Raw genomic sequence first — 24,205 nt, forward strand, 5'->3', positions numbered from 1 at the left:
TGGAAAAGATGCCGCTATCAATATTCGATCCACCACACAGTATCACTCTAGGCCTCTAGCCTTTAAGGGAGACTGCAGCCTTGGAGTCGGTTCAAAGAAGACCCTTGGTTTTTCTAAATCCCAGCTATAATCGACAGTTAGCTCGGTACGGCAGATACTGCTCACATGCAATGCAGGTAACTGTCCCACTAGAGATCAGATACCCGTACAGTCCTGATAAAGTGGTACATGTTTGTCCTTCTTCCTGGTCCCCTCTGTGGGACACTGGCCTGGCTGAGTTTTGAGTGATGTTCGTTCTTTTACCTCTGGTAGATCCTGAGAGAGAAACTGTGATGGTGGTTGTAGAAAAGTCTGTTCTCTTGCCAGAGCATTTTTCCAATGGTTACAGACAACTCCTCCATCCTTTTCCGAAGAAGTACCTTGACAGAGTTTGGATCCTTCCTTCCACCCCAAAATGTTCCATGTTCGAAGGGAGCTTCGAGGTTGAATGGCGCAGTAGCTGCTACAGCTACATGCTGGTCTGATGTTGTCGGGTTACACTACTGAACACCTTCTTGCAAACAATATCTACCAAGATGCAATGCCTCCCTCCTGGGCAGGGGGAAGGATGTGTCAGTGTCTTGCCAAACTTTTTTTTTATTTTCTTAGACATTACTGGTGCCATCTCCATTGGGGAATTAGGTTTTCTCAGTTCAAGTATTCCACTAACATCTTTTAAGCTTGTACTGGCTGAAACTCAAACAGCTCCTACATTCATATTAGTGCTAGGTCATTGGAATTGGGTGATGTGTCCAGGAGAATATAATGTTCAGAAGTGGTGTCAGTCTTGGATCAGTTTATTGGTTTAATGGATGATGTATTCTTGTAACCAACCTAGAAAAAAATCACAGTTCATTGGAACACACACACAAAGGAAATTAACTGACCTAGAGTATGCTGCTTTTGCAGTTCTTATTAGCAGAACCCCCAGGGTTTGCAATGCTTGCTTACCAAATGCATGAAATATCAATGGAGGTTGGGCTCACAACAAATAGAAGAAAGACATGATGAGAATGGATTATGTTAGGGAAGATGAAATATTGGAAGTAGGAAGGATTAATGAGGTAGAATCATTTAAGTACCTAGGAAGTATGATCTCTAGTACAGGATCTTTAGAATTGGAATTAGTGTAAAAGATTGATAAAAGCAAATCAGACTAGGGCAAGGATAAGTAAAATTTAAAAATCAAATCACCTGAAATAACCTATAAAAATCAGGCTATATATCAGTGAGGTCGGTGTTACTGTATAAACATGACTCCTGGTATGACAGTGAAACAATATCCAAGAGATTTTGTAGATTTGAGAAAAAACCTGAGAAGAATAGTGTAAATGAGAGGGCAGAACAGGATTAGAAATGAAACAGTAAGAGAAATAGTGTCATATGTGGATGAGATCGTGGTGAGGGGTAGGTGGAAATGGTTTGGTCATGCTCTTCACATGCCCCAAGATTGGTTCACCTAACATTTACTTAGGCCTCCAGAAGGCACTAGAAGAGTTGGAAGACCCAGAGTGACATGGTTGAGAACAATTAAGCGTGCAGTAAAAGATGAGTAGAGAAGTGTTGATTTAAAAGCTCAAGATAGAGGCGACTGGCGAAATCTAACCAAGGCCTTTTGCGTCAATAGGCGTAGGAGGAGATGATGATTATGAACGTATCGAAAGGAAAATTTGCCTTTGCCAGAAATGTGATGTCACCAGGAGTTTGTGAAATATGTAGAACCGTTTGTGTTTTTCTTGCAAGAAATAAAGGAAAACTTGCTAAGTAAAAGTAATTCATTTTTATAATGGAAAAGAAAATATTTTACTTTGTAAATATTAGTGTTTAACTTAGAAATACTGTCAGAGATGAAACAGATGAAATATAACTAGCGTAAAATGAGATTCTGTCCTAGTGTCAAATTGACACCAAGTAGTACTCGTAACAACCTTTACAGATCCATGAAATACTTTGTATCGTTACTCAATATTTTGTGTGAATGCTAACATTAATCAATAGCCTATGGAAAGGAAATCATTAGATTTGCTGTATATTATCAATCAAAAGAAAGTACCAACTTACCAAGATAAATTAGTTCATTTTTTATACCAGAAAATATATTTCTGAGGAAATATTTGTGTACTGTTTCTGACAGACTGGACGTCATCGCAGTGAAAAGGTGTTGAGATTATGTGGTAATATAAAATACTAAAATAGCCTTACACAATAAAACATTCAATCAAGGCTAGAATCCCAAAGTCTTCATTAGTTGTTTGAATTTCTCCTAGAATTCCACTTCCATTCATCCCCTCTACTGTATGTAAGGGTTTGGTGGCCGATGTGGTAACGTCCCTGGCTGGTGAAAGTCGGACTGAGGTTCGAGTCTTGCTCAAACTTGTTAGTTTCTTTGGTCGCTGCAATCTTACATCCTTGTGAGCTAAGGATGGGGTGTTTGGGGGAGCCTACTTGTTTTTAACTTTTGATATTAAATTTTCTTCCTCCAAATTACAAAAGAATTCAAGTCATCCCCAAAAGTAAAAATTATTGCTTTGTCAGTTCAATCTGTTGAGTAATGTCATGGTCCAGTGCTGATATGTTTAATGAGGTTGCATAGGAAAGCATTCACAATAAGTACGTATTAACAGAACAACAGGTTCAGTATCATGTTGACTAATAAAAACACACTGATAACTATTCTAATTTAAATGTGCTCATATCAACATAGTGGTTTCAGTAGTTGTTTGGAATTTTATGACACATAAGTGTGTAGATGTATGATGCCCTTTTGTTCGGTTATACACTTGATGCATTAGATTTTGTTCAATATAGGGAAAGAAATGCTTACACCCCTTTCTCCATAAAGATTTGCATTTTGTGTTGTAACAAAAATACAGTTGATTTGTTGGAATTATTAAGGGACTATTCGTGGATGTGGTGTAATTAAAACGTGCTTTATTTGTGTGAAGTTTAGTAAAAATTAAACAAACAAACAAACAAAAAAAAATCTACACAAGTTTCTAGTAAGTGGTTTTTCTTTTGAAAAAATTCGTGTTGATCACTGTTAGTTGAAGTATAAATTGAGGCAAGCTGATTTTTTATTGAATTTATGTACAATATCTGAAGTTTTTATTTGTACAGTATATTGTTGGGACATACAGTTGCACATTTTATTTGGTAATGTTTGCATTTCTAAAGGTGTAATGATTTTACTCAACTGCCAGGGCATCTCTCTGGTTTCATATATAGTGCATAGAAGTCATCTCTGCTGTACAGATCAGTAAATTAACCCAAGCCTGCTGGTAAAAGATAAAGCAGTAAGGATGTTTTGTAGAACTTCATTAGTAGGTCTACACCCCATTTTTGGGGATGCTTGAAGCTTAGAATTGCTATCATCCAAAAACTTAACTTGAATTTTAAAGATATATTTTAGTGTTAGTAAATTGGTCTTTTAGGTAAGAGAAAATGGCTTGGCTTTCCCCTGCCCTATGGAAAGGCGACATTCACTGCCACATTAATTGCCTAACAGTTACAAAGCTCTAAGAAAGGGTTGATAAATGCTTCTTTTCTTCATGAAAAGCCTGGGAAACTAGATATCAAAATGTAACATAGAATTAATTAACAATTGCTGATAACATGTTAAAATAACCTGTAGTTTTCCCCCAAAGTTACATATATTTCCAAGGTCATCATGCAGTATTCTTTATGTAATCCAGTGTGGATTAAAAGTATATGACATAGAGTTGCTTGAATATCAGGCATGTTATTTATAGCTTTTAAATAATCGCTTAACTTGCATTATTCAAGCCTTGTAACATTTACTTTTATAGAAAAATATTAGTTATGTCCATCACCATTAAAGTTTATTTTGAAATAATGATCAAAGTACTGGTCACCATTAATTACATTCGTGTTGTCAAACTGTGAAGGTGAAAATCAAATAATGTCCTTAAGGGTGCACTACTTTAAAAGATCTTTGCAGCTTCTTATCGGCTCTTTTAACGGACCACACTTTTTATCAATCTGCTACCCCTACCCTTTTTCCGGTTTACTATCCGGCCTCTAACTTTTTTCCGTCAAACTGTAGCTGGTACATTTTCCCTATGTTAAAATTTGGTGAAAAATATCTTCCCAGTGCCAGGCCCAGACCTCCTGCTCCATATTCATAAATCCTTCCCAATACCAAATAATGCAGGATATTATGGACAAGTACTGAATACCAAATACAATAAAGAATATTGCAAGTATAAGAAAGCGTATGCTATTTAGGCTGCGTAAGAATTTTTTCGAGTTACATTGGTCATTCTTCTTATATGTTGGGAAATGTATTTCAGTTAATCATAAATTTCCAGATCCTATCAATGCTTTTCCCAATCTATTTTAATGCTATATTTATCAGTAAGCATATTTAGTTCTGAGGAGAATATGGTCTTAACTATTTGGAAGTAGACAGAATTTTAATGTTGTTACATGGTCATGAAGGTAATGCTGTAACTCTATTACCACATGATGGTATGTATCGTAAGGCGATTGAAGTATTCATTTCCCCAAGTTAACCTACTTTATCCCCAGAAAATTTTTGTTAGGGACCCCAAGTTCTCCTCTGCATTAGTAACCTTTACTTCGTTGTGTATGTAGGGCTGAACTGCATGCGCATGCCTGGTATAGACGAACATGGTGCCTTTGTTATGCCGATTAAGTCCCTATAGTTCTGAAAGGGACATGTAATGACTTTAAAATAGGTTCCATAAATTCCATAGCCCATGTAATTTGAAGTAGGAGTTTTACATCCCTATACAGTACTGTATGAGATTTAAGGGGAAGTGTGAAGGTGTATGTGATGCATAAAGAAATACGATAACTAGGCATTAATGTAGCGACTTGTTAACATGCCTCTTAATCTTTCGTTTCGTTTGCTTCCCATTCTATCCAGATGCTTACTATGCAGTAGGAATTTGAGTAAAAAATAAATTAAAGTTACATAATGTTGATTTTTGGTTTGATGAAAGTTTTTATGTAGTATATTTAACATCTATAGATGCTAAATGTGAATTATACATATCTTCCCTGTGGCGTAGTTGTCTGCGGATCTTCACCTATCAGAAGGTCTTGATTTTTGTGCTGCATTTTTCAAATAGTTTAGGATGAATTGCCCTGACTCAATAAAGAAAATGTAGCTTTGGTAGCTTTCCACGTGTTTCAGAAGTACTGTAAAGCTTCATTGTTGAATTGAGGCAAATACCCTCCTTCCTTATATTTGTGGGGAACTTTAGAAGAAAACTTTCATATATAGACATGCGCAAAGAAAATTTTGTTAAAAAAAAAAAATATTTGCACGTACATTTTACTGTGCTTTTGTTAGCATGATGAGTTTGTCAGTTTTGAGGTGGTTTTTTTTTTAATAGGTTTTTATCTACAGTTTAAAATAGTGTGCTAAAGCAATTTGTTCAATTTAATAGAGATCCTTACACTTTCTTTTCATCACACAAGGGTTAGGAACAGTGTTCATAAGGCAGGTTAATGTATTAAAAAGTCCATTGCTATTAGTTGAATAGTTATTTTGTGAATTAAAGACTTAGGGATCAGCCTTAAGCTTTTTGCAAGTAGTACGTTGCCTAATAGTTTCAGGGATTAGAGGGTTTAGAAAGAAGTAAAAAGAGTTGTAACTAATATTTATCATCCTATTTTCTTCACAGGTATCTAGCAGAGTTTGCCACTGCAAATGACAGGAAAGCTGCAGCTGAAAACTCACTTGTGGCTTACAAAGCAGCTAGTGACATAGCAATGACAGAACTGCCACCTACGCATCCTATTCGGTATGTGAATAATATTCTCTCTCTCTCTCTCTCTCTCTCTCTCTCTCTCTCTCTCTCTCTCTCTCTCTCTCTCTCTCTCTCTCTCTCTCTCTCTTTCTTTTTGTATTTTTAACTGCTAAACATATTTTGTCTCTTTCTCACTAACTCCATTGTGCAGTACGTATGACACTTTTATGCACCATTGCACCTTATTGTGTACTGTATTATTATTGATCTAGCCATTGTTTACTAAAAATGCAGTTGGAAATTATGCTGGATCCATTATATTAGAACTGCAACAAATATTCCGGAGGATCAAACAAATACAGTCCTGTTTTCCAAGTAAAATCAGAATGGTCAAATAATTGAAAAAGGCAGAACAATATATTTTTATATATATATATATATATATATATATATATATATATATATATATATATATATACAGGTTGCGGAAAAGGGCTTATGGGGATATCCTATAAATGTATAAAAGATAAATAATAGGATACTTTATTTTGTGAGATGTTAGTCTTATCTTTTATGAGGATGTTATATTAGTTACTGAAAGCTTCAATGTATTTTTTTTTTTCATTGATAACAGGCTTGGTTTGGCACTGAACTTCTCTGTGTTCTATTATGAAATTCTGAATAGCCCAGAACGGGCATGTCGTCTTGCCAAGGCAGCTTTTGATGATGCGATTGCAGAGCTAGATACTTTATCAGAAGAAAGCTACAAAGATTCGACGTTGATAATGCAGCTTTTGCGAGATAACCTAACGTTATGGACATCAGATATGCAGGGAGAAGGTAAGTGTTAATCGAGTTACTTGAAGTAGGTTTAGAGTTGTTTCGGCATCCATTTTTACATCATATTGTGTTGGCATTATATCCATCTTCTTAAGATGTACATTTCCGCCTCGTCAATCTTTGTCGTATATTTATAAAGGTAAACAAACACCTACACTTGAAGTAATTAACCGAACTGTTAATGCAGAATATTTGACTAAAATAGATTTTAATTATTGAATAACTTTCATCAGCAGGGGAAGGAGAACAGAAGGAACAGGTTCAGGATGTGGAGGATCAAGATGTGAGCTAATGTGGTTGTGGTTATCTGGTGGTTCTTTCACACTCCGCCACCACCACCACCATATTGCTACCACCACACCACCTCCACCTCCACTACCACCACAACCAACCACCCCCTTCCCACAGTGGAGCTCTTCAATACCAAAGGCTTCTCTCCAGCACTGCCAGAGTTGTCTTTTGCATTATTAAAGACATTAGTTGCAAAGGGGCAATAAGGAGTAAAGGAGCAAGAGGCAAAGCTTGTCTGGTGTTCCTTTATGGCTCATGACCCCTTTTCGTTGTTTTCCTTCCTTGTAAAATATTCAAAAGGGAAGGGCAGAATTACTTTTTATTTAATTTGTGTATATCCATTAGTTCTAAACTACTTATGCCAGTGGTTGCTGCTGACTAGTGCGGTATATTGCGTGTAAATTTTGAGGCTTTAACCTTTGAAATGTTAAGCAGTTGTATATTTAGATGTATTTGCATCCAGGGTAGAACTTTTAATCCTCAAGTTAAGGCTATGAACTTTTTTGAAGAGTCTTTCTCCTCCTCATAATCTGTGCAGGGACTTTGTTATGGACAGAAGCTCCACTGTGAGGATGGGAAAGGATAAGGCACCATCATTCCAATCCTTCGTCTTTAAGTTTCAACATTTTCATCACACGCCTTGTGTTGGAAAAGTTCCATTACATCATTTGTTGTGTATTTATTATTGATATTGGTAAATAATAAGAAATTTGAATAGGTAGGTTTATTCTTTTAATTTTTAAATATAGTTTTCTGTATATTTCTATGTGGTCTTAGATTAAGGCTGCAGTTTCTGTTGAACCTTATTTGGTGTTCGGTGTCTCAAGTTGGCGCATTTTAAGTTCCCCTGCAGCTCAATATTGATTTTAATACCTTTAGTGGTTAACCATGGTTTGGAGTGTTGCTTGCTTCAACTAGGTCAACCTTTTCAAAGTTTGCCTTTTTCCTGCATTCTCCTTCACCCATTCCTTGACCAAAAAAAAATCATATCCTTCTTATGTCTCTTTTAACATTATTCTCCCTTCCAGTCCCAGATTTTGAAAACTTGACATCGTGAAGCCAGCATTCCCACTCATTAAGGGACATTTGGAATGTCTTAGAAAGAAAGATATACACTTTTTTGTACCAAGCAATCTCTTCTCTTTCTGTGTGTGAGTGAGCCTAAGCGCATCCTAGCACTTTCCTTTCTCTGCTTGGGGAAATCAGCACAGTTATGGTGAAACTCTCTTTTTGTCAGTTGTATTGATTAGATTATTTGTACGTCACTGCTTCAGGAGGTTTTACATTGGGTATAGTGTTTGTCTTAGTGGATATATACATAGGAAATATATGTAGATGATTGGAAGCCCCCAGTACAGTGTGTATTTGAGGTGTAAGGTAATAAATTTAGTAACCCAATGAATTAACAGTACAGTGTTTCCAATGCTGAAAGTTTGAGACCACCCCTTTTCAAAAAGGCAGTTTAAATACATTGTAATTAGACTCGTCTGGATATTAGCGCGCAAGATCAAGAGGTTTGTGGTATTGGCTGCCATTAGCAGTATGTAAGCACATACACAAGCTCCAGTTTAGTGTTTAAATTAATAAATGTAGGTTATTATTGTTGACAATACAGTATCCTTACTTGGTTTTCCTGCTCTGTATTCTATTCCCAGTTATCTCCCAAATACCTCCTCCTTCCCCAGACCTACATCAGCAGCAGCCTTTTGCCATATAGCGTTTCTTTAGTAGAGTTTGCTTCAGTACTTGTGCTTTTCCCCAGCTCTGTGTGGTTGAGGTCACAAAATTTAGACCATAAAGATGAGAGTATTTATGAATCTGGAAGTAGACAGGTATACATGGTGATGCCTTGCAGAAAGCCAATATCCTTTTTTGTTTCATATTTTCTGTGACCAGCATGTTGCCATTGGATATAGGTGGGAATCCAGGAGAACTGCAACTGGCAAATTTGATGTTGAACATTTATTTCTCCCCACTCCTAATCTGTGTCCTGTAACGGATGCTGCTGGGAGTTGCTATCTCACATCGTGGTTCTCTCTGCTTTAATGCAGAGTGAACTCTCTGAAATGAAAACACAAGCTCTGTATTATCACCTGCCAGTCTCTCATCTTCATACAGTTTAAGGAGTTTCAGTCGGCTTGCAGTTTTTTCTGTTTTTATGTTGATCGCTTGGTGCTGTTGCCTGTGGTTGCAAGATGGTTAACCCTATCATGGCCAGGGGGGTTTTTTGAGCAGGAGCTACGCAAATGGTGTAATTTTGAAGAGATTTGTTTATTTTGAGGGGTGGGCATTTATATGGTGCAAATACACTTTTTTCTAAAGGACTTGAGTGAACAAGTGTGCTTAATGTATGTACTGTATAATGAAGCACTTATAATTTTCCCGTTATTTATTGATTCACTTCACTGTTGTCTTAGGCTGTATAGTAAAAAGTTCCTTTATTGGATGGTAGTTTCATAAAGATGCAAATATACTTCGAGAGATTTCATCAGTAAGACTTAATCATGCCAACTTAATTTTCCTCATTATCCCACATACCAAGGGTTTATCCCTCCCTCCCCTGCTTGCTACTTGGAACTGGAGTTTCATGTGATGAGTGGGTAGTGCTTTTAATTCTAATGGATTTGTTATTAACTATGTGTGGTAAATGGAGCTGTCTTGCTGCTTCTCCACAACATTACCCTATAATCCCTTCCCTGTCATAAGTTTGTCCTGCCTTTTTAATTTGTCTTCCCATGCAAATTATTCTTTCCTTCCCTCTCCCGTACTACAGTTACCATTCATGCCGGTAATAATTTCTTCTCATTGTGGGTCATCCTAGTTGCTGGTACAGTAGGCTATGCTTAGCCCTTCCTGGCTTCTTCAGTGTCTAGTATTTGTGTCGCAACGAGGGAAAAAAATGACCAGGTGCGGAACTCCACCAAGCAAGGAGTTGCTTGTTGCGTCACATCTTGTGCTTTGTCATCTGAAAGATCACAACCACTTCAATCTTTTTAATGTCAAAACTGGTTGGATGTTTGGTGCCAGGGGTGTGGTCAGTTGCCCAGTATAACATTTGGAGAAAAGGGCATACGTGTCAAAAGGTAAAAACAACATAGTAAATACCTGTAGCTATAGTTCTAATGTGGAAGCTTTAGGCTTGTGTTTTTATGTGGCGCACGTTTTAAAAATCCAATGTGCTGCCATTCATAAACATTCCTAGATCTATATTTGAAAGATTTCTTGCATTTCTATGAAGTTTATTTCCTTTTTGATGGTTATGCACCAGTTCAATTTGGTGGTACTTGTCGGAACACCCTTGGCACTAAGTGCATTATTATTGTGCAAAAGTACAGTGGATGACTTCCCTTATGGTCAGTCAATTGCAGCAGCTACTGTAGATGTTCCAATAAGGCTGCTACATTACAGTACTCACATTTTTCACTCATAAGGGAACAATCCTTACTCAATGCATCACCTAGGAAGACGCTGCTACTGACCGCAGCAATGGTTTTTGTGAACATTCCAGTAAGCATTTTGGTGTTCCACCAAAACGAGCAACCAAGCGATCGCGTCTTGGCGTCGAGATTGCTACTCGGCAGTAGCGTATGGCACTTTCTTAACAGTTCTTGGTGCTAGCAGAAAGATTTCCTTCATGGACTCGTTTGGCAATAAAAACAAATGGCAACTGACACAGGTGCAGCATTATATAAATTCACATGCAGGTTATGATGTTAGTAATAATAAAAAAAAAAAAGCTTAATTAGTGTGTAATGTTTTAACAGTGTGACTAAGGGTCTGTGGTGGCATACTTACTCTGTACAGCCTTTCAGCTAGGTGTCGCTAAAGCTCAGTTGTGGCTCATTTGTGTTGACTCTGGGAGACTGCTTTACTCTCGAATGGCGTCTCGTGAAAAGGCAGTAGTTGGGCTTGTAAAACAGGACCATGTCTTAGAAGTGCATTACACCAACAACCATAAACAGTAGCTGTCCACAATTGGTATGATGTCTTGTATTTTTTACTGCAATATCAAAGGTTATATAGATGCTGTCCACCAAGAGTTGTGAATCTTGCTAGAATGTGCCCCTCTATGTAAATACTAAATTGTGATAGGCAAAGCACATTGTGTCAATGCACTTGCATGTCAAAGTGTTTGATTAAACCTCATATTCTCTAATAGTAGCTTTTATTGAATCCTTTATGATTTAGGCAATAAAAGACCACAATTTTGAGAGTTGGAATGGAAAATTGCATTTCCAAAATACATTAAGTGATTGTAGTAATGGGGTATCTATGGTTCTGAAATAATAGTGTACGATGAAACCAAACTGAATTGTCAAATGATTAACATCTACATGGGAAATTATTTTAATTTGATAAAAACTTAGCATGAATTATAAGACAAATTTGATCTTGTGCAAAAGTTTGTCTCATCTGCAGTGGTGATTTTGCATTTAGAAGAATCCTTAATAATAGGATTTTAAGAGAAAATGTTTTTAATGAAATTAAATGAAAAGTAATGAATTTGCTTTATGTCTGATTTTGTGTTAAAATAGAAATAAATGGAAAAGATCATATATGGTTGGTGTTGGTACTTTATTTGAAGAATAACTTATGACTTTCTTCAGTAATGCTCCTTAACCATGAAATTGAAGAGTACAGTATCTAGAATGTATTGAAGTGCTTGTCTCTATAAATAGGAATATGAATATCGCTGCTAAAATACTGTACAACTAAAATAATGACACCATGGAGCTATGGACAAATGGTCCCTCACGCGCTTGGTCCATTGTTGATCCTAATCCAAGTAAAAACACACCACCTCTCCCTCATAGTGGGCATTACTTACAAGTCTTGGCATCATAATTTTATCCCAAGTTACATATTACTAGCTAAGCTGCAACCCTAGTGGGAAAAGCAGGATGCCATGAGGCCAGGGGTTCCTAGAGGGAAAATAGCTCTGAGGAAGGAGAATTAGGATAAAATAAAATGTTTTAAGAGCAATTACATAGAATAAATATTTCCTATGTAAACTAAAAATTTAACAAGAAAAATAAGAAAATAGTGTGTCCGAGTGTACCCTAAAGCAAGAGAGAACAAGACAGTTGAAGACCATGTTAGGGCTATGGAACTACCCAATACTAGAGAACTGGTTTTATTTTAGTGTCTAAAAGAGCTTTTGTATCATATAGTACCCACATCCCTAATTCCTTTTTCCAGTTCAGTCTCTGATAATGCTTACTATATAATTTGGGAGGCCCTCTGAATTTCCTTGCCTACATTGTATCTGCCCTTGGTCTATGACAATAGTCTATTTGTGTAACTTTATTTCTTTAACTTACTCAATGCCATATTCTACATGTGCGCATTTGCACTTGTTCCAAAATCTGTCTGTACACATTATGAAAAAAATTTGAAAGAATTTGATCGCTTACATATTTCAGTAACAGCAACTGAAACGTGACTACAATTTATGATACGCAGACATGATAGAAAGTATCTAGTTTTGCTTTTGTATAAATTAGCCATTCAAAACAATTGGAGTGAATATCAAATTCAAAACAATTGGAGTGAATATCAAATTATGTTTAAAATGCTGGTATAACGGCAACATTACAGGGCTGCCAACATGCATCCTAGACATAATTTCCAATATTTTTCATCACTGGTCTCCAAGTGTTTAACCAAATGTATACACTCGCACAAGGACACTACAGAACACAGAAGAGTGGAAATGTATCGGTTATTGAAGAATAGATTGTATGCGTTTTCTATATGAAAGATTTTTATGCAAAGGACTTAAACTCAGGTTTGATACTTGTTTTAATGTACATTTCAAACTTGCAATGTGGTGCTTAGTGATTCATGACCAAGAATTGATTACTCATTTGAATTTATAAAATCCATTAACTCACTGGAAGTAACCTTTTACTATTACGTTCAGGTAAGTTTTCAATAAACTATTTTCTTGCTGGATTATGTTAAGGAAATTAAATGAGATTATAAATTTTTTGAATCATATACTGTTTTCTATTTTTGACAACTGATAATTACAAGTTTTATCTTCAGGTAACGAAAATCAAATGGATAACTTTTACTAAAAAAAAAGTCAATTGATAAATCTCTTAATATTCTTTCGGAATCCTACTTCAATATGTATAATTTGAATTTTGTAACCTGTCCTCACTGTACAGTAGTATTAATTTAAAAAGCCATGTCGCCAGTGCATCTTGTGGTAACACTGTAGCCATTACGTAAGGGTCTTTGGAGGATAGGTTTGTCCTCTAGCTGCACTTCCTTTATATCTTTGCAGAAACTGTTCTTGCTTCCATGTTGTTTTCCAATCTATAATTCATAATTTAAATCAAGCTTTGTCTTGCTACTTGATTTAAGATAATCACTAGTTTTTAATCTACTGAAGGGTTGTGGTGGCCTATTTAGTAACATCCCTGACTAGTGATTACCAGATTGGGGTTTGAGTCCCTCTAAAACTCATTAGTTCCTTCGGTAGCTGCAATCTCACCATCCTTGTGGGAGCCTATAGGTCTACCTACTGAGTCACCAGCAGTCATTGCATGGCCCTTCCTGATCCTAGGTTGGATGGAGAGGTTTTTGTCCTTTAATCATATGTACAGTATATATGGTCAGTCTCTAGGGCAATGTCACTGTCTCTTGCCTTTGCCATTCATGGGTGGCCTTTAAACCTTTACGTGGAATCTACCTCTTCAACAGGATCTACTTGATATTATAGTAGTCAAATGTTACCTTTGGAAATTGACTGTTGACAAAGGAGTCGCGTTTTTAGGGTGGCAGTAACAAATTAGTTCTTATGGGATTTTAGTTCCATGTTTTTAAGTGGTTACATTTGCATTTAAAAAAAATAAATTTCCTTCATCCCGCTATCTTCACTAACCCAGCCTTTTTAATAGAGGTAATTCATCAAGAGATTGCAGAAGACTAGATTTTATTTTAGTAATTAGAGTTTAATCTTATAAATTCCTAGATCCTAGGTAGCTGGGCTATGCTTTTTGCAGACAAACATTGAAGCAAAGAATTTTTTGGAAAGTTAATACTACCGTGATGTCTGTCTTTTATCATTCATGGTTTGTCCAATTTAAAACTTTATTGTATTACATGCATTAATTCAAAGGGACAAACAAAAGGATCGTGGTGCACAATGTTTTCCTCTACTTTATCATTTATTCCATACTGATTCCTCTTATATGAGGTTATAGTTTTAAGATAGATGCTAGTTTTAACCAGTTCCAAAAATATCTTTCGTAAATAATAATGATTAAAACCCATGTAAAGTTAATAGTCCAAGTTGCTTGCTTATTCTGGTTGAATTACTTAACCATTTTGCTTTCAAAAAGTTTAGACCAAAATTTAATTAAGCAGTTTAATCCATTAAATGTGGTGGGGCATGCAAAAGGAAAAGGTTGATCAAGGACTATCTAGGGCAACTCACAGTATGTAGAGTGAATGAGGTTCTAGATGTTTATGACAGCATAAGTTGGAGGGAGTTTAATCTCAAGTGTATGCTGAGGATTAGTGGACCACTTACTTATTGCTGGGCCTTAGGAATGTTTGTAGCTACACGAAGAAGAGAGTAGTGTGAGTGAAATCCTAGGATAGTTTTTTGAGAGGTTAATTATTATTTGCCAAGCTACAGCCTTAGTTGGAAAAGCAGGATGCCTTAAGCCCAAGGGCCCCAAAGGAAAAGTAACCCATATAGCACTAAAAATGGGGAAAAGCATGAACAAAGCTGAACGGAAGTAAAAAAAAAAGGGGGGCGCCGGGGTGTGGGCGAGATTTTGCTAACTTGAAAAAAAAAAAATTGAAAAGTTTCTACAAAGGTAGTAAAGCATGTGTTAGGATAGGAAATGAAGTGAGTGATTGGTTTCCGGTGAGAGAGGGCCTGAGACAGGGATGTGTGATGTCACCGTGGTTGCTTAACTTTTATGTTGATGGAGAGGTGAATGCTAGAGTGCTTGGACGAGGTTTAAAACTGGTAGACGAGAATGACCATGAATGGCAGGTAAATCAGTTGTTGTTTGCGGATGATACTGTACTGGTTGCAGACACAGAAGAGAAGCTTGGCCGATTAGTGACAGAATTTGGAAGAGTGTGTGAGAGAAGGAAGTTGAGAGTTAATATGGGTAAGAGTAAGGTTATGAGATGTACGAGAAGGGAAGGTGGTGCAAGGTTGAATGTCATGTTGAATGGAGAGTTATTTGAGGAGGTGGATCAGTTTAAGTACTTGGGGTCTGTTATTGCAGCAAATGGTGGAGTGGAAGCAGATGTACGTCAGAGAGTGAATGAAGGTTGCAAAGTGTTGGGGGCAGTTAATGGAGTAGTAAAAAATAGAGGGTTGGGCATGAATAAAGAGAGTTCTATGAGAAAGTGATTGTACCAACTGTGATGTATGGATCGGAGTTGTTGGGAATGAAAGTGATGGAGAGACAGAAATTGAATGTGTTTGAGATGAAGTGTCTAAGGAGTATGGCTGGTGTATCTCGAGTAGATAGGGTTAGGAACGAAGTGGTGAGGGTGAGAACGGGTGTAAGAAATGAGTTAGCGGCTAGAGTGGATATGAATGTGTTGAGGTGGTTTGGCCATGTTGAGAGAATGGAAAATGGCTGTCTGCTAAAGAAGGTGATGAATGCAAGAGTTGATGGGAGAAGTACAAGAGGAAGGCCAAGGTTTGGGTGGATGGATGGTGTGAAGAAAGCTCTGGGTGATAGAGGATAGATATGTGAGAGGCAAGAGAGCGTGCTAGAAATAGGAATGAATGGCGAGCGATTGTGACGCAGTTCCGGTAAGCCCTGCTGCTGCCTCCGATGCCTTAGATGACCGCGGAGGTAGCAGCAGTAGGGGATTCAGCATTATGAAGCTTCATCTGTGGTGGATAATGTGGGAGAGTTGGCTGTGGCACCCTAGCAGTACCAGCTGAACTCGGTAGTCCCTTGTTAGGCTGGAGGAACGTAGAGAGTAGAGGTCCCCTTTTTTTGTTTTGTTTCATTTGTTGATGTCGGCTACCCCCAAAATTGGGGGAAGTGCCTTGGTATATGTATGTAAAAAAAGAACTGGGACATTACTTAGTATTGGTTTGAATGAATGGTTACCAATGCTGAGCTGGTGTATGATGGTTGTGGATATATATGGAAAAGGATCATGATATTGGTAGGAGCTAAGGGAGAACAGGAAAACCATGAAAGGAGCAGAGTGTTCACAAGTAAGGGGAACAAGTGAGAAATTAGCCATCTTATTGATCTCGCTAGTGATGTGAAGACATGATGAATTGAGGGAAAGAGCACCCTGAGAGTAATGAAGTTGTAGTAGATAAGAAATAAAGTACTGAACTGTAATACGTAGGGTGTAAGTTTAGTGAGCTATGTTCAAGTAGTCAACCTAACTTTAGTCAAGTCTTGCTTCAGAGTAGATACTTGGAAGGCCAAGTGCTTAAGGACCCCACATGGATGAGTGAAGCTAAGTAGTTGAGAGCCCAAGTATTTTCATCAGGTACAGCAATATTACTAGGCAGTTGGGCAAAGACAATTTTCAAAACCTCATTATCAACACAAAATTTGAACCTGTAAGGTTAACAGATTCATGTGAACTAACGTGGATAGTAATTACAAATATTTCTAGTTGAAGAGATTATGAATATGTTCATTGCTTCGGCAGAAATTGTGTGAACATTTGCAAATGAAAAAAAAAAAAAAACCATTATTGAGCACAAGAAATGCGACACTATTTGTCTGAAGATCTTTCCTCCTCAATTTGTATGGAAATACTAGCACTCCCGCCACACGAAGCGAAAATACATGGGGGAGAGACTCATTTGGTCGTATTTTTTTCTCTGAAACTTTTACTAGTTCAGACAATAGGCACTTGGCACAGGCAGGCAAATATACATTTGCCTTGGGGTCAGAGGCCAGCGCAGTCAGAGTTTTGTCAGACAATAGCCAGACACTCATCCAATGCCTCAAGGGTCACGGATGTTGTCATGGTTTCCTCGTCAATGACCTTAGATGTCAGGATGCCAGAGAACCTCAAATCAATCTATCAATCAACCCTCATCCAGTACGTCATCTACACTTGATCGTCACCCATACAACAAAATTGGTAGCTACATCTGCCCGACGTGTGGTATGGACTATTGAGTTAGGAAGGCAAAGCAAAGTTGTGCTTATTTGCCATTTTAAAGCTTGAAGGGTCTTGTTTCAGTTCCAGTTTCACCAGAACAGATGCTCTCCAGGTCAGCCGGGCAAGCCAAACCACAGCAGTGACCTCCCCAGTAAACAACTTTTAAACTTACCGTCCTGGGCTGGGACCGATCTGCTGCCATGCGAATGCTAGTTACCACTGTAGGCTACAGTGCCATATACTCCTTTTTAAGGACATCATGAATAGTTAATACCGACAAGCTTATTCTTGACATACCTGTGTATGCCAAAGACACATTTTATTTTACCATTTGAACCAAAGATGTAATGTGAAAAAATGTATGGTGGCCAGTCAAAACATGAATACATTATTTGGCCAGAGACTGGTTTTCCGCGCAGTCATAGAAAAAAAGCCTGCACTTGCATAATGAAGTAAAATTAGAGAAGGTTGAAAAAAAAAGCCAAACCTGAGGTAAAGTAGAAGGCTGTAACCGCAAGCGTAATTATTATGAGACAAAAGAAACCTGCAAAGACTATAATGGACTTACTCCAACGTTTCTATCGTAATTACTTGTTATAAGGCTTCAACCTGTAATTTTAGGCCTACGTTGTTCGTGTCGTGGCCTATATTGTAGAGTTTATTATTATAAAGGCTTGCAGAGAGAAATTCCATCTACCCATGAACCAAGACTTGTAGTACTAATTGTTAGTTGTTACATGAAAAATATGACAAATTATAGCAAATCATTAACTAATGGTAATCGTATTGTTTAGTATTTTCATAAACTATTGTCTAATATCAAAAGTAGATTACTGTTCATGAAAAATTAAATATATCTAATGAGAAATATATTCCAAATCCATATGTATTACCATTCTTGCTAGTCTAGACTATTCGTTATTTCAAACCTTAAGTAAAACCTCTTTACTGTAGTTGTTAACTATCAACTTATTTGCTGTTTTTTTTTTTCCCACCCTATTTCGCGTAGGGACCTATGTCCAAATCTACTAGTATTATAAATGTTTTGTGAACCCTAGCCACTTTGAGTAACAGCGGAGAGAAGAATAAAAAAAAGAAAAAAAGTTGACCACGGAAGTTGACGTTTATCCAACACAATTAGTGAGAAACTTCCACAACTGTACAAAATGGAAATTCATGGTTTTATTAAACTTAATATCAACAATACAAAATATGGAAAATAATAAGTCCAACAAAGGAATACAGATGTTTGCAAATGAAGATGTTGGATGAAGTATGCGCTCCCACTCCCTTATTTATATTGCCGCCTAAGGGTAGAGTTACATAAGAAGGGAGGCCTCTCAGACGGTCTCCCTTAGTTACATATCACTAAATAATTATGAAATAATAATGTTAAAAGAATATGAGGCCTATAGTAAACCTCTACACTCGCCAAAATACAGTAGTAGTAAATTAATAAATTACCAATATACTTCAAAGATGCAAACAATATAAAAAAAACAATTATATTTACATATACGATTCTAATTAAAATAACTTCTGAATAGAGTTTTGTAAACTTTATTGATAAACTTGGCAAACAAAATAATTCTACCTTAAGTAATTTGTTTATGTAACTACATCGATATATTATTTATTTATTGCACTGCACCGTGTCCTTGCAATGCGATGTTTATATTATAATGTCCAAATCTTTGTCAGTAAAATAGATATTTTGAGGCAAGAGTAGATAGTATAAGCTTAATATGCAGTAGTAATAAATTATACAAAATATTTTATTGTTTATAAATTTACCGTCAATTAAAAACGTAAAATGTAAATGTTCTAACAGCCCAGACCCGTTTTTAGTAACTATAAGTGTATTACAACAATCATAATTTAAAATTTCTAGATAATTATCTGACATTTTTTATACAATTGAGATGTATCTAAAATTTAATAAAAGATTTACAGAACTACATTCATGATAGCAATACAAGTTATTTTAGGGGGGATAATGAATTAAGTTTAAACATTAATGATAGAATACTTTTCAAGTTTTCAGCAGAGTCGACTGTTAAAGAAATACGTAGAACTACAATATGTGTGCTTGGAAAAAAATCCTAAATTATTTGAATTATTGTAACTACTCTTTATGGTAATGATTAATAACCATTTGTTTTCAATGCCTTCATTATAATAAAAATGTTGACCTTGACGACAAGCTCACTCTAGTTACTACTGCATCTGTATTCTCTATGAGAAAAGAGACGCAATGGCTCTGCTGGCGAAGAGGATTTTGGTTTCGTCTGCTGTCGTCAGAAATGTACCTTTAATAAGTCAAGTCAATCGGGTGAGTGATATTTAATACTAATTCTAGGCATAGAATTTCCAATTTTAATTATTCTTGTAACTCTTTATAGATTTATAAGTCCGAAATAGAGAACAGTGAACTTCTGGGTTTTGCGATTCAGCAAAATTTACTTCCATTGTATATTTAAGATTTTGGATAATTATGATTAATATTTGATTAGTGAGATATGATATACGTAATTAAATCAAGTCGTTAGATGAAATACGAGGTATATTAGGCTACAGTAATTCTTTTGCCGGCTAATGAGCAAAGCCCTGCGGGAATAGTAGGCTAGTTCTGCCGGTATTATAGGTATATCTGAACTAACCCTATTATATACCAATTTGGTGAATGGGACAACCCAGTTAAGTTAAAGACTCCTTACCTAATTTTGTATAGTATGATTTAAATCAAGACTAATTTTTTATAGTATGTTTGATATAAAGACTAATTTTGTATAATATGTGTTTAACCTAACATATCATTAGGGTGTATGTATGATAACAACGATGCCTCATAACTCCTCTTGGGATATTCGCTCTAGAGGTTAGAACTGCTGTGGTAGGGCACCACAGTTGGGGGTTGGGCTTGCCCGGCTGACGTTCTGGTGAGCATCTATTCTGATGGAACTGGAACTGAAACCAGACACCTTTAACCTTTAACAACAAGGCTATCTCACCCAAAATAGATTTTTCCTATGTCAAAATCCGTTATTTGAACCCTATCGTTAAGAATATGGCAGTGTGACGGGGTCGCCGTTGTAAGGCAGGGACACGGCTTTGTTAGGTTAGGTGGGGAAGTTTAGGCTAAGTGTTCTGTGCAGGCGGGAGGTCCTGTCCGTTGTCATACAAAGGCTCCATATCGTCTGGTCTTGAATAGTTCTGATAGGGATATCGTTACGATAGTTCACTGTACACAAATTTTAATATGAATGTGGTTTTGCCTACAGGTTGGTATAGGGGTTATTGAGTGGGATAAAATGATAACTAACAAATTACGGAAAATAATAACAGTAAGAGCCAAATAACAAGGATCTAACAATAAATTATTTTTTTTATGCAAAACTTACTGTGTCAAACAACTCCTACAGAGTAATTATGGCAATTACCTCTCGAGCACCATTTTCTTTTGAACACTTTCTCTCGAGATCCGTTTTCTTCCAAACACAGACTTCCAAATCTATTATATAGTCCGATTTTAAAAGGAAACCAAACGCAAGAACACCACACTTAACCCAAGGTGCCCCACTTAACCTAACATAGGAGCCGTATCCTTACCTACTAGGGGTCTACACCCCTGTGCAAGCCCCCCTTACACTTGGATACTTGAGGCAGTGCTATCACAAAGGACAGATAAGAGAAACTTATATCATAAAGTAAGCTATATACTATGCCCCTCTCGTTCATACATATTGATAGGTAGCATTTAATCCCAGCTCAATGCATTGATGCACTACTAAATACTGTAGCAGTTGCAACTTTTCACGATTATCTAATGTAGGTCAAGTTAACGATAGAACTAACTTCGCCTCGGTTCACCTGGAAGGAGACCGGCTTTAGTATAGCCAAATTTTGGTACTGTAGTTGGAAAGTATGTTTGCCAAATTTCAGTTCAGGCAGGAAGACTGTTCGAGCAAACATACAGTGTGTAGTCGACAAGGTTACAGTCTATGGGTCAATATTATTGTGATCCCTAATCTTTGCTTGATGGGAAGTTTTTACTTTAGGCCTTCACTATCGTTCAACCGGCTCGGTATTCATCTGAACAAGAAACCTCCAATATTCCCCAGTCTCGGTACATTGTTAGCATTTGAGGATGCCTTCTAGCAATGCAGGGAATTAGAGACATTGCTCCTCTGAATATTTTCCCTTTTCGTTCATTGTTTCGTAGTTTGTAGATGACATCTAGGCTCACATGAACCTGATCTCTCACAAGTGGCTACTTGTGATTGGTCGCCGGAACAGCTGTGTTCTTTCTACCTTCTTTGGGGAAGCTCCTCGCTCTTCTCAATAGTGAATAGCCTTAGCCCCCGATGCAATTTTCACGAGAATCTTCTAGAATCTCGTTAGAAGCTTCTAAGGAACTGAAGCCTTGGGTAAAGTTTTGTAATTTTGTAGGTCATTCAAGCAATCCCATTCAAACCTGAGTGAGGTACGGCATATAGGGATTCGACCCTAGAAACTGTCTTCTAATAGCTTAGTTCTTGGAATAAGTAGGAAATGACATAACTTGTTCTGTGCCTGAAGTCATTCTTGTGGATAGAAGATCTCCATCACTTTGTTTCAGGAGTTCGAGGTCATGACCTAAACCCAGTCTTTCATGACTTCATCTTTCTTCATCTCTCCCCTAAAAGAAGGGTTTAGGGGTTGACCAGAATGTCTTGGAAGGACAGTATGACTTCCTACAGTAACGGAACGAATAAGAGAAAAGATTCATGAACACTGGTTCTTTTTGGCTTCATTGGGCATTTAGGCGTGCTCCTATGGCTGGTGAGGAAATGAAGGGAACATCCCAGATTCGAGTACACAAAGTCAAGACATATCAGATTGATCTTGGCTCTCAGGAAAAACTTGTCAGGAACACAGTTTGTAAAGACAAGAGTCTTGTAACACCAGAACTAGACAGTTCTGGTGTTACAAGACTCTTACCTACGTGGGGAATACCTACAGATTCATGGATATTGGTATCCTTGGCCTTGTGGATGTATCCCGACAGACTGCGCAGACTGCGTAACAAACCTAGCTCCTTCATGAGACAAGGAAAATCTCTTCTAAGAAAGCAGTTGTGATATAAGTCTAGAACTAGAGGTAGATTGTCTGGCTCATCTACCCCTTGTTTTTTTGGATGTAACAGTTGCTCAATTATTCACTGGATCAGGCTTTATAGGTATGGGGGGCCACAAGTACAGTATATTAGATTTTTTTTAAGAAGTTCCTCCTCAAGCCTCCCAGATTAGGTGGAAGATGGTCAATCGTATCCAGCCCATTTCCATAATGATTCTGGCAACATATCCACTGCATGGATTTAGATTTTCCTTGACTGACAACCATTTCCTGGTAGTGACGTAGCCTGAAACCTGCAGCATCGTTAGGAGGTTGAAAGGAGTCATTCCGTTGTTGCTGTACAGGACCAAGATGTTTAGATATTTCCCTGTATAAGTAAACTAGCCAGTTTGGCCATAGAGACTAATTCCCTTGTAAAGATAAAGGATGAGTGTTTTTAATCATGTTGGAACAAATCAGAATTTATTAAAGCAATTTGTATTTTCCTAATTGTACAATTTTGAGTTTAAGTTGTACTTCCTGCCGCAGCCACCCTGTAAGTCCTAGGCTGGAAATCAAAGTTAGAGCTCAGTGGCCTGACGGGTTGTAACTACCATTACTATGTTCAAGATTTAACAGCCAAATTCATCCTTGCTGAAAGCATAATGCTATTAAAGGACTTGGATTTGTTTGGTTAGGAAAACTACTAATTAGAATTTAATATCTTACCTCTTAAGAAACTTAAAACAGAAGTAAAATTTGACTAAATGTATAGGAATATGCAATGTGAAAATTTTATTACTAGTGTCAAGATCTCAAATTCTGTTTATATTCATACTTTATAAGTCCATTCCTACTAGTGTATATGCTACTTTTTTATGTAATTAATTTGGTGAAAAGGAAGTACAGTAGTTAAACCAGTGTTTCAGAATTAATTTTAGCATGTTTTGTATTTGCAGGATTTTGTGGCATTCTTTTCTACAAGTGTTCGGCGGGATGCACAGTTTTATGGTTCTGCTCTTGAGGCAGTTGAAGATATAAAGCCTGGTTCCAAATTATTGGTTGGAGGTAAGAAATATAAGTACTTAACTTAAAAGTCAAGTTCTAAGATATGTAGCTTCTGTTCAATACAATTGTTCCTCCATAAATATAAACCCCCTTCCTTTAATAGAAGTATGTTTTCAGCGATAACCAGGTGTCTGTAGATTCTGGTGGGTGGAAGGGAAGCTCCCCCTGGCCACTCTGCTGCTGCTGGGGAGTATAGATCTACTCCCATTTCAATTAACTGACCTTGTTACTCGTTTTTTTTTTTAATTGGTAATTGTTGTTAGTTTCTTGTGTAAAAGATATTTGACAACATTGTGTTGCTGTTTATTCCCTCTGAGTGGGAAGGAATGTCTGCTGTATCCAAATTGAAGGCGAAGAAGTGCTGCCCTTCTTATCAGTGTTGTCCCGTGTCCGGAAAGGTAGTAGTAGAGACTTGTACTCTGGCGATACCATCTCTTCATAGAGTTCCAGAATGTCTTTCCTCAGTGTCATCACCGTCGGCCTGAAAGCCACACTAGAAGGAAAATTTTTAGGTTCTTTCTCCATTTCTGCTTTACCTTCATCTCTTTATTTACTGGCAGTCTGAATAGTTTCACCTTTATTGCCTAACAAGTCCTAGAAGACTGATCATTAGCAGTTGTGTATATTTGACTCCTACTATTTCTCTCCCCCTGGTAGAGATCATGCTGCACTGGGAGTCCCTGTGACACCTTTCCTCGAGGACGAAGAGCAGACTTGTGCCTCTGTGCTCCTACAGGAGGATGGCCTTGACTTTACGCGTGCACCCACGATAGAAATACCCGACCCGATCTACTCAAACAACCATGCGCGAACATCTTTCACAGGGCGATTCCGTCTCTACAGCTTCACGCCTGAAGACTGTCCAGCATCTCCTCTCTCAGAGAGGATTTTCACAGCAAGCTGGAAAATGGATGTCTGGTCACTTATGACAGTCGTCTGCTTCGGTATACCAGGCAAAATGGAATTTTTTTTGTGGTTGATGTTGTGGGAGGGATATCTCTCACCTT

At 37.3% G+C, this 24,205-nt stretch overlaps 2 protein-coding genes across 3 annotated transcripts in view; both read left to right on the top strand.

Moving 5' to 3' along the window:
* 14-3-3epsilon (tyrosine 3-monooxygenase/tryptophan 5-monooxygenase activation protein epsilon) overlaps positions 1-11,064 on the top strand; it is a 36,333-nt gene extending 25,269 nt beyond the window's left edge. For both annotated transcript variants that reach the window (XM_068362530.1, XM_068362531.1), the window contains 3 exons: positions 5,712-5,831; positions 6,412-6,617; positions 6,851-11,064. In XM_068362530.1, the coding sequence (XP_068218631.1) occupies positions 5,712-5,831; positions 6,412-6,617; positions 6,851-6,909 (385 nt within the window). In that variant the 3' untranslated portion in view covers positions 6,910-11,064. The remainder of the gene's footprint in view (positions 1-5,711; positions 5,832-6,411; positions 6,618-6,850) is intronic.
* Positions 11,065-19,213: 8,149 nt separating this feature from the next.
* SCOT (Succinyl-CoA:3-ketoacid CoA transferase) overlaps positions 19,214-24,205 on the top strand; it is a 59,943-nt gene continuing 54,951 nt past the window's right edge. Inside the window, exons 1-2 of the mRNA XM_068362542.1 lie at positions 19,214-19,368; positions 23,090-23,198. Of these exons, the coding sequence (XP_068218643.1) occupies positions 19,291-19,368; positions 23,090-23,198 (187 nt within the window). The 5' untranslated portion in view covers positions 19,214-19,290. The remainder of the gene's footprint in view (positions 19,369-23,089; positions 23,199-24,205) is intronic.

Source organism: Palaemon carinicauda, chromosome 39 (genome assembly GCF_036898095.1).
Source record: "Palaemon carinicauda isolate YSFRI2023 chromosome 39, ASM3689809v2, whole genome shotgun sequence".
NCBI lineage: Eukaryota > Metazoa > Arthropoda > Malacostraca > Decapoda > Palaemonidae > Palaemon > Palaemon carinicauda.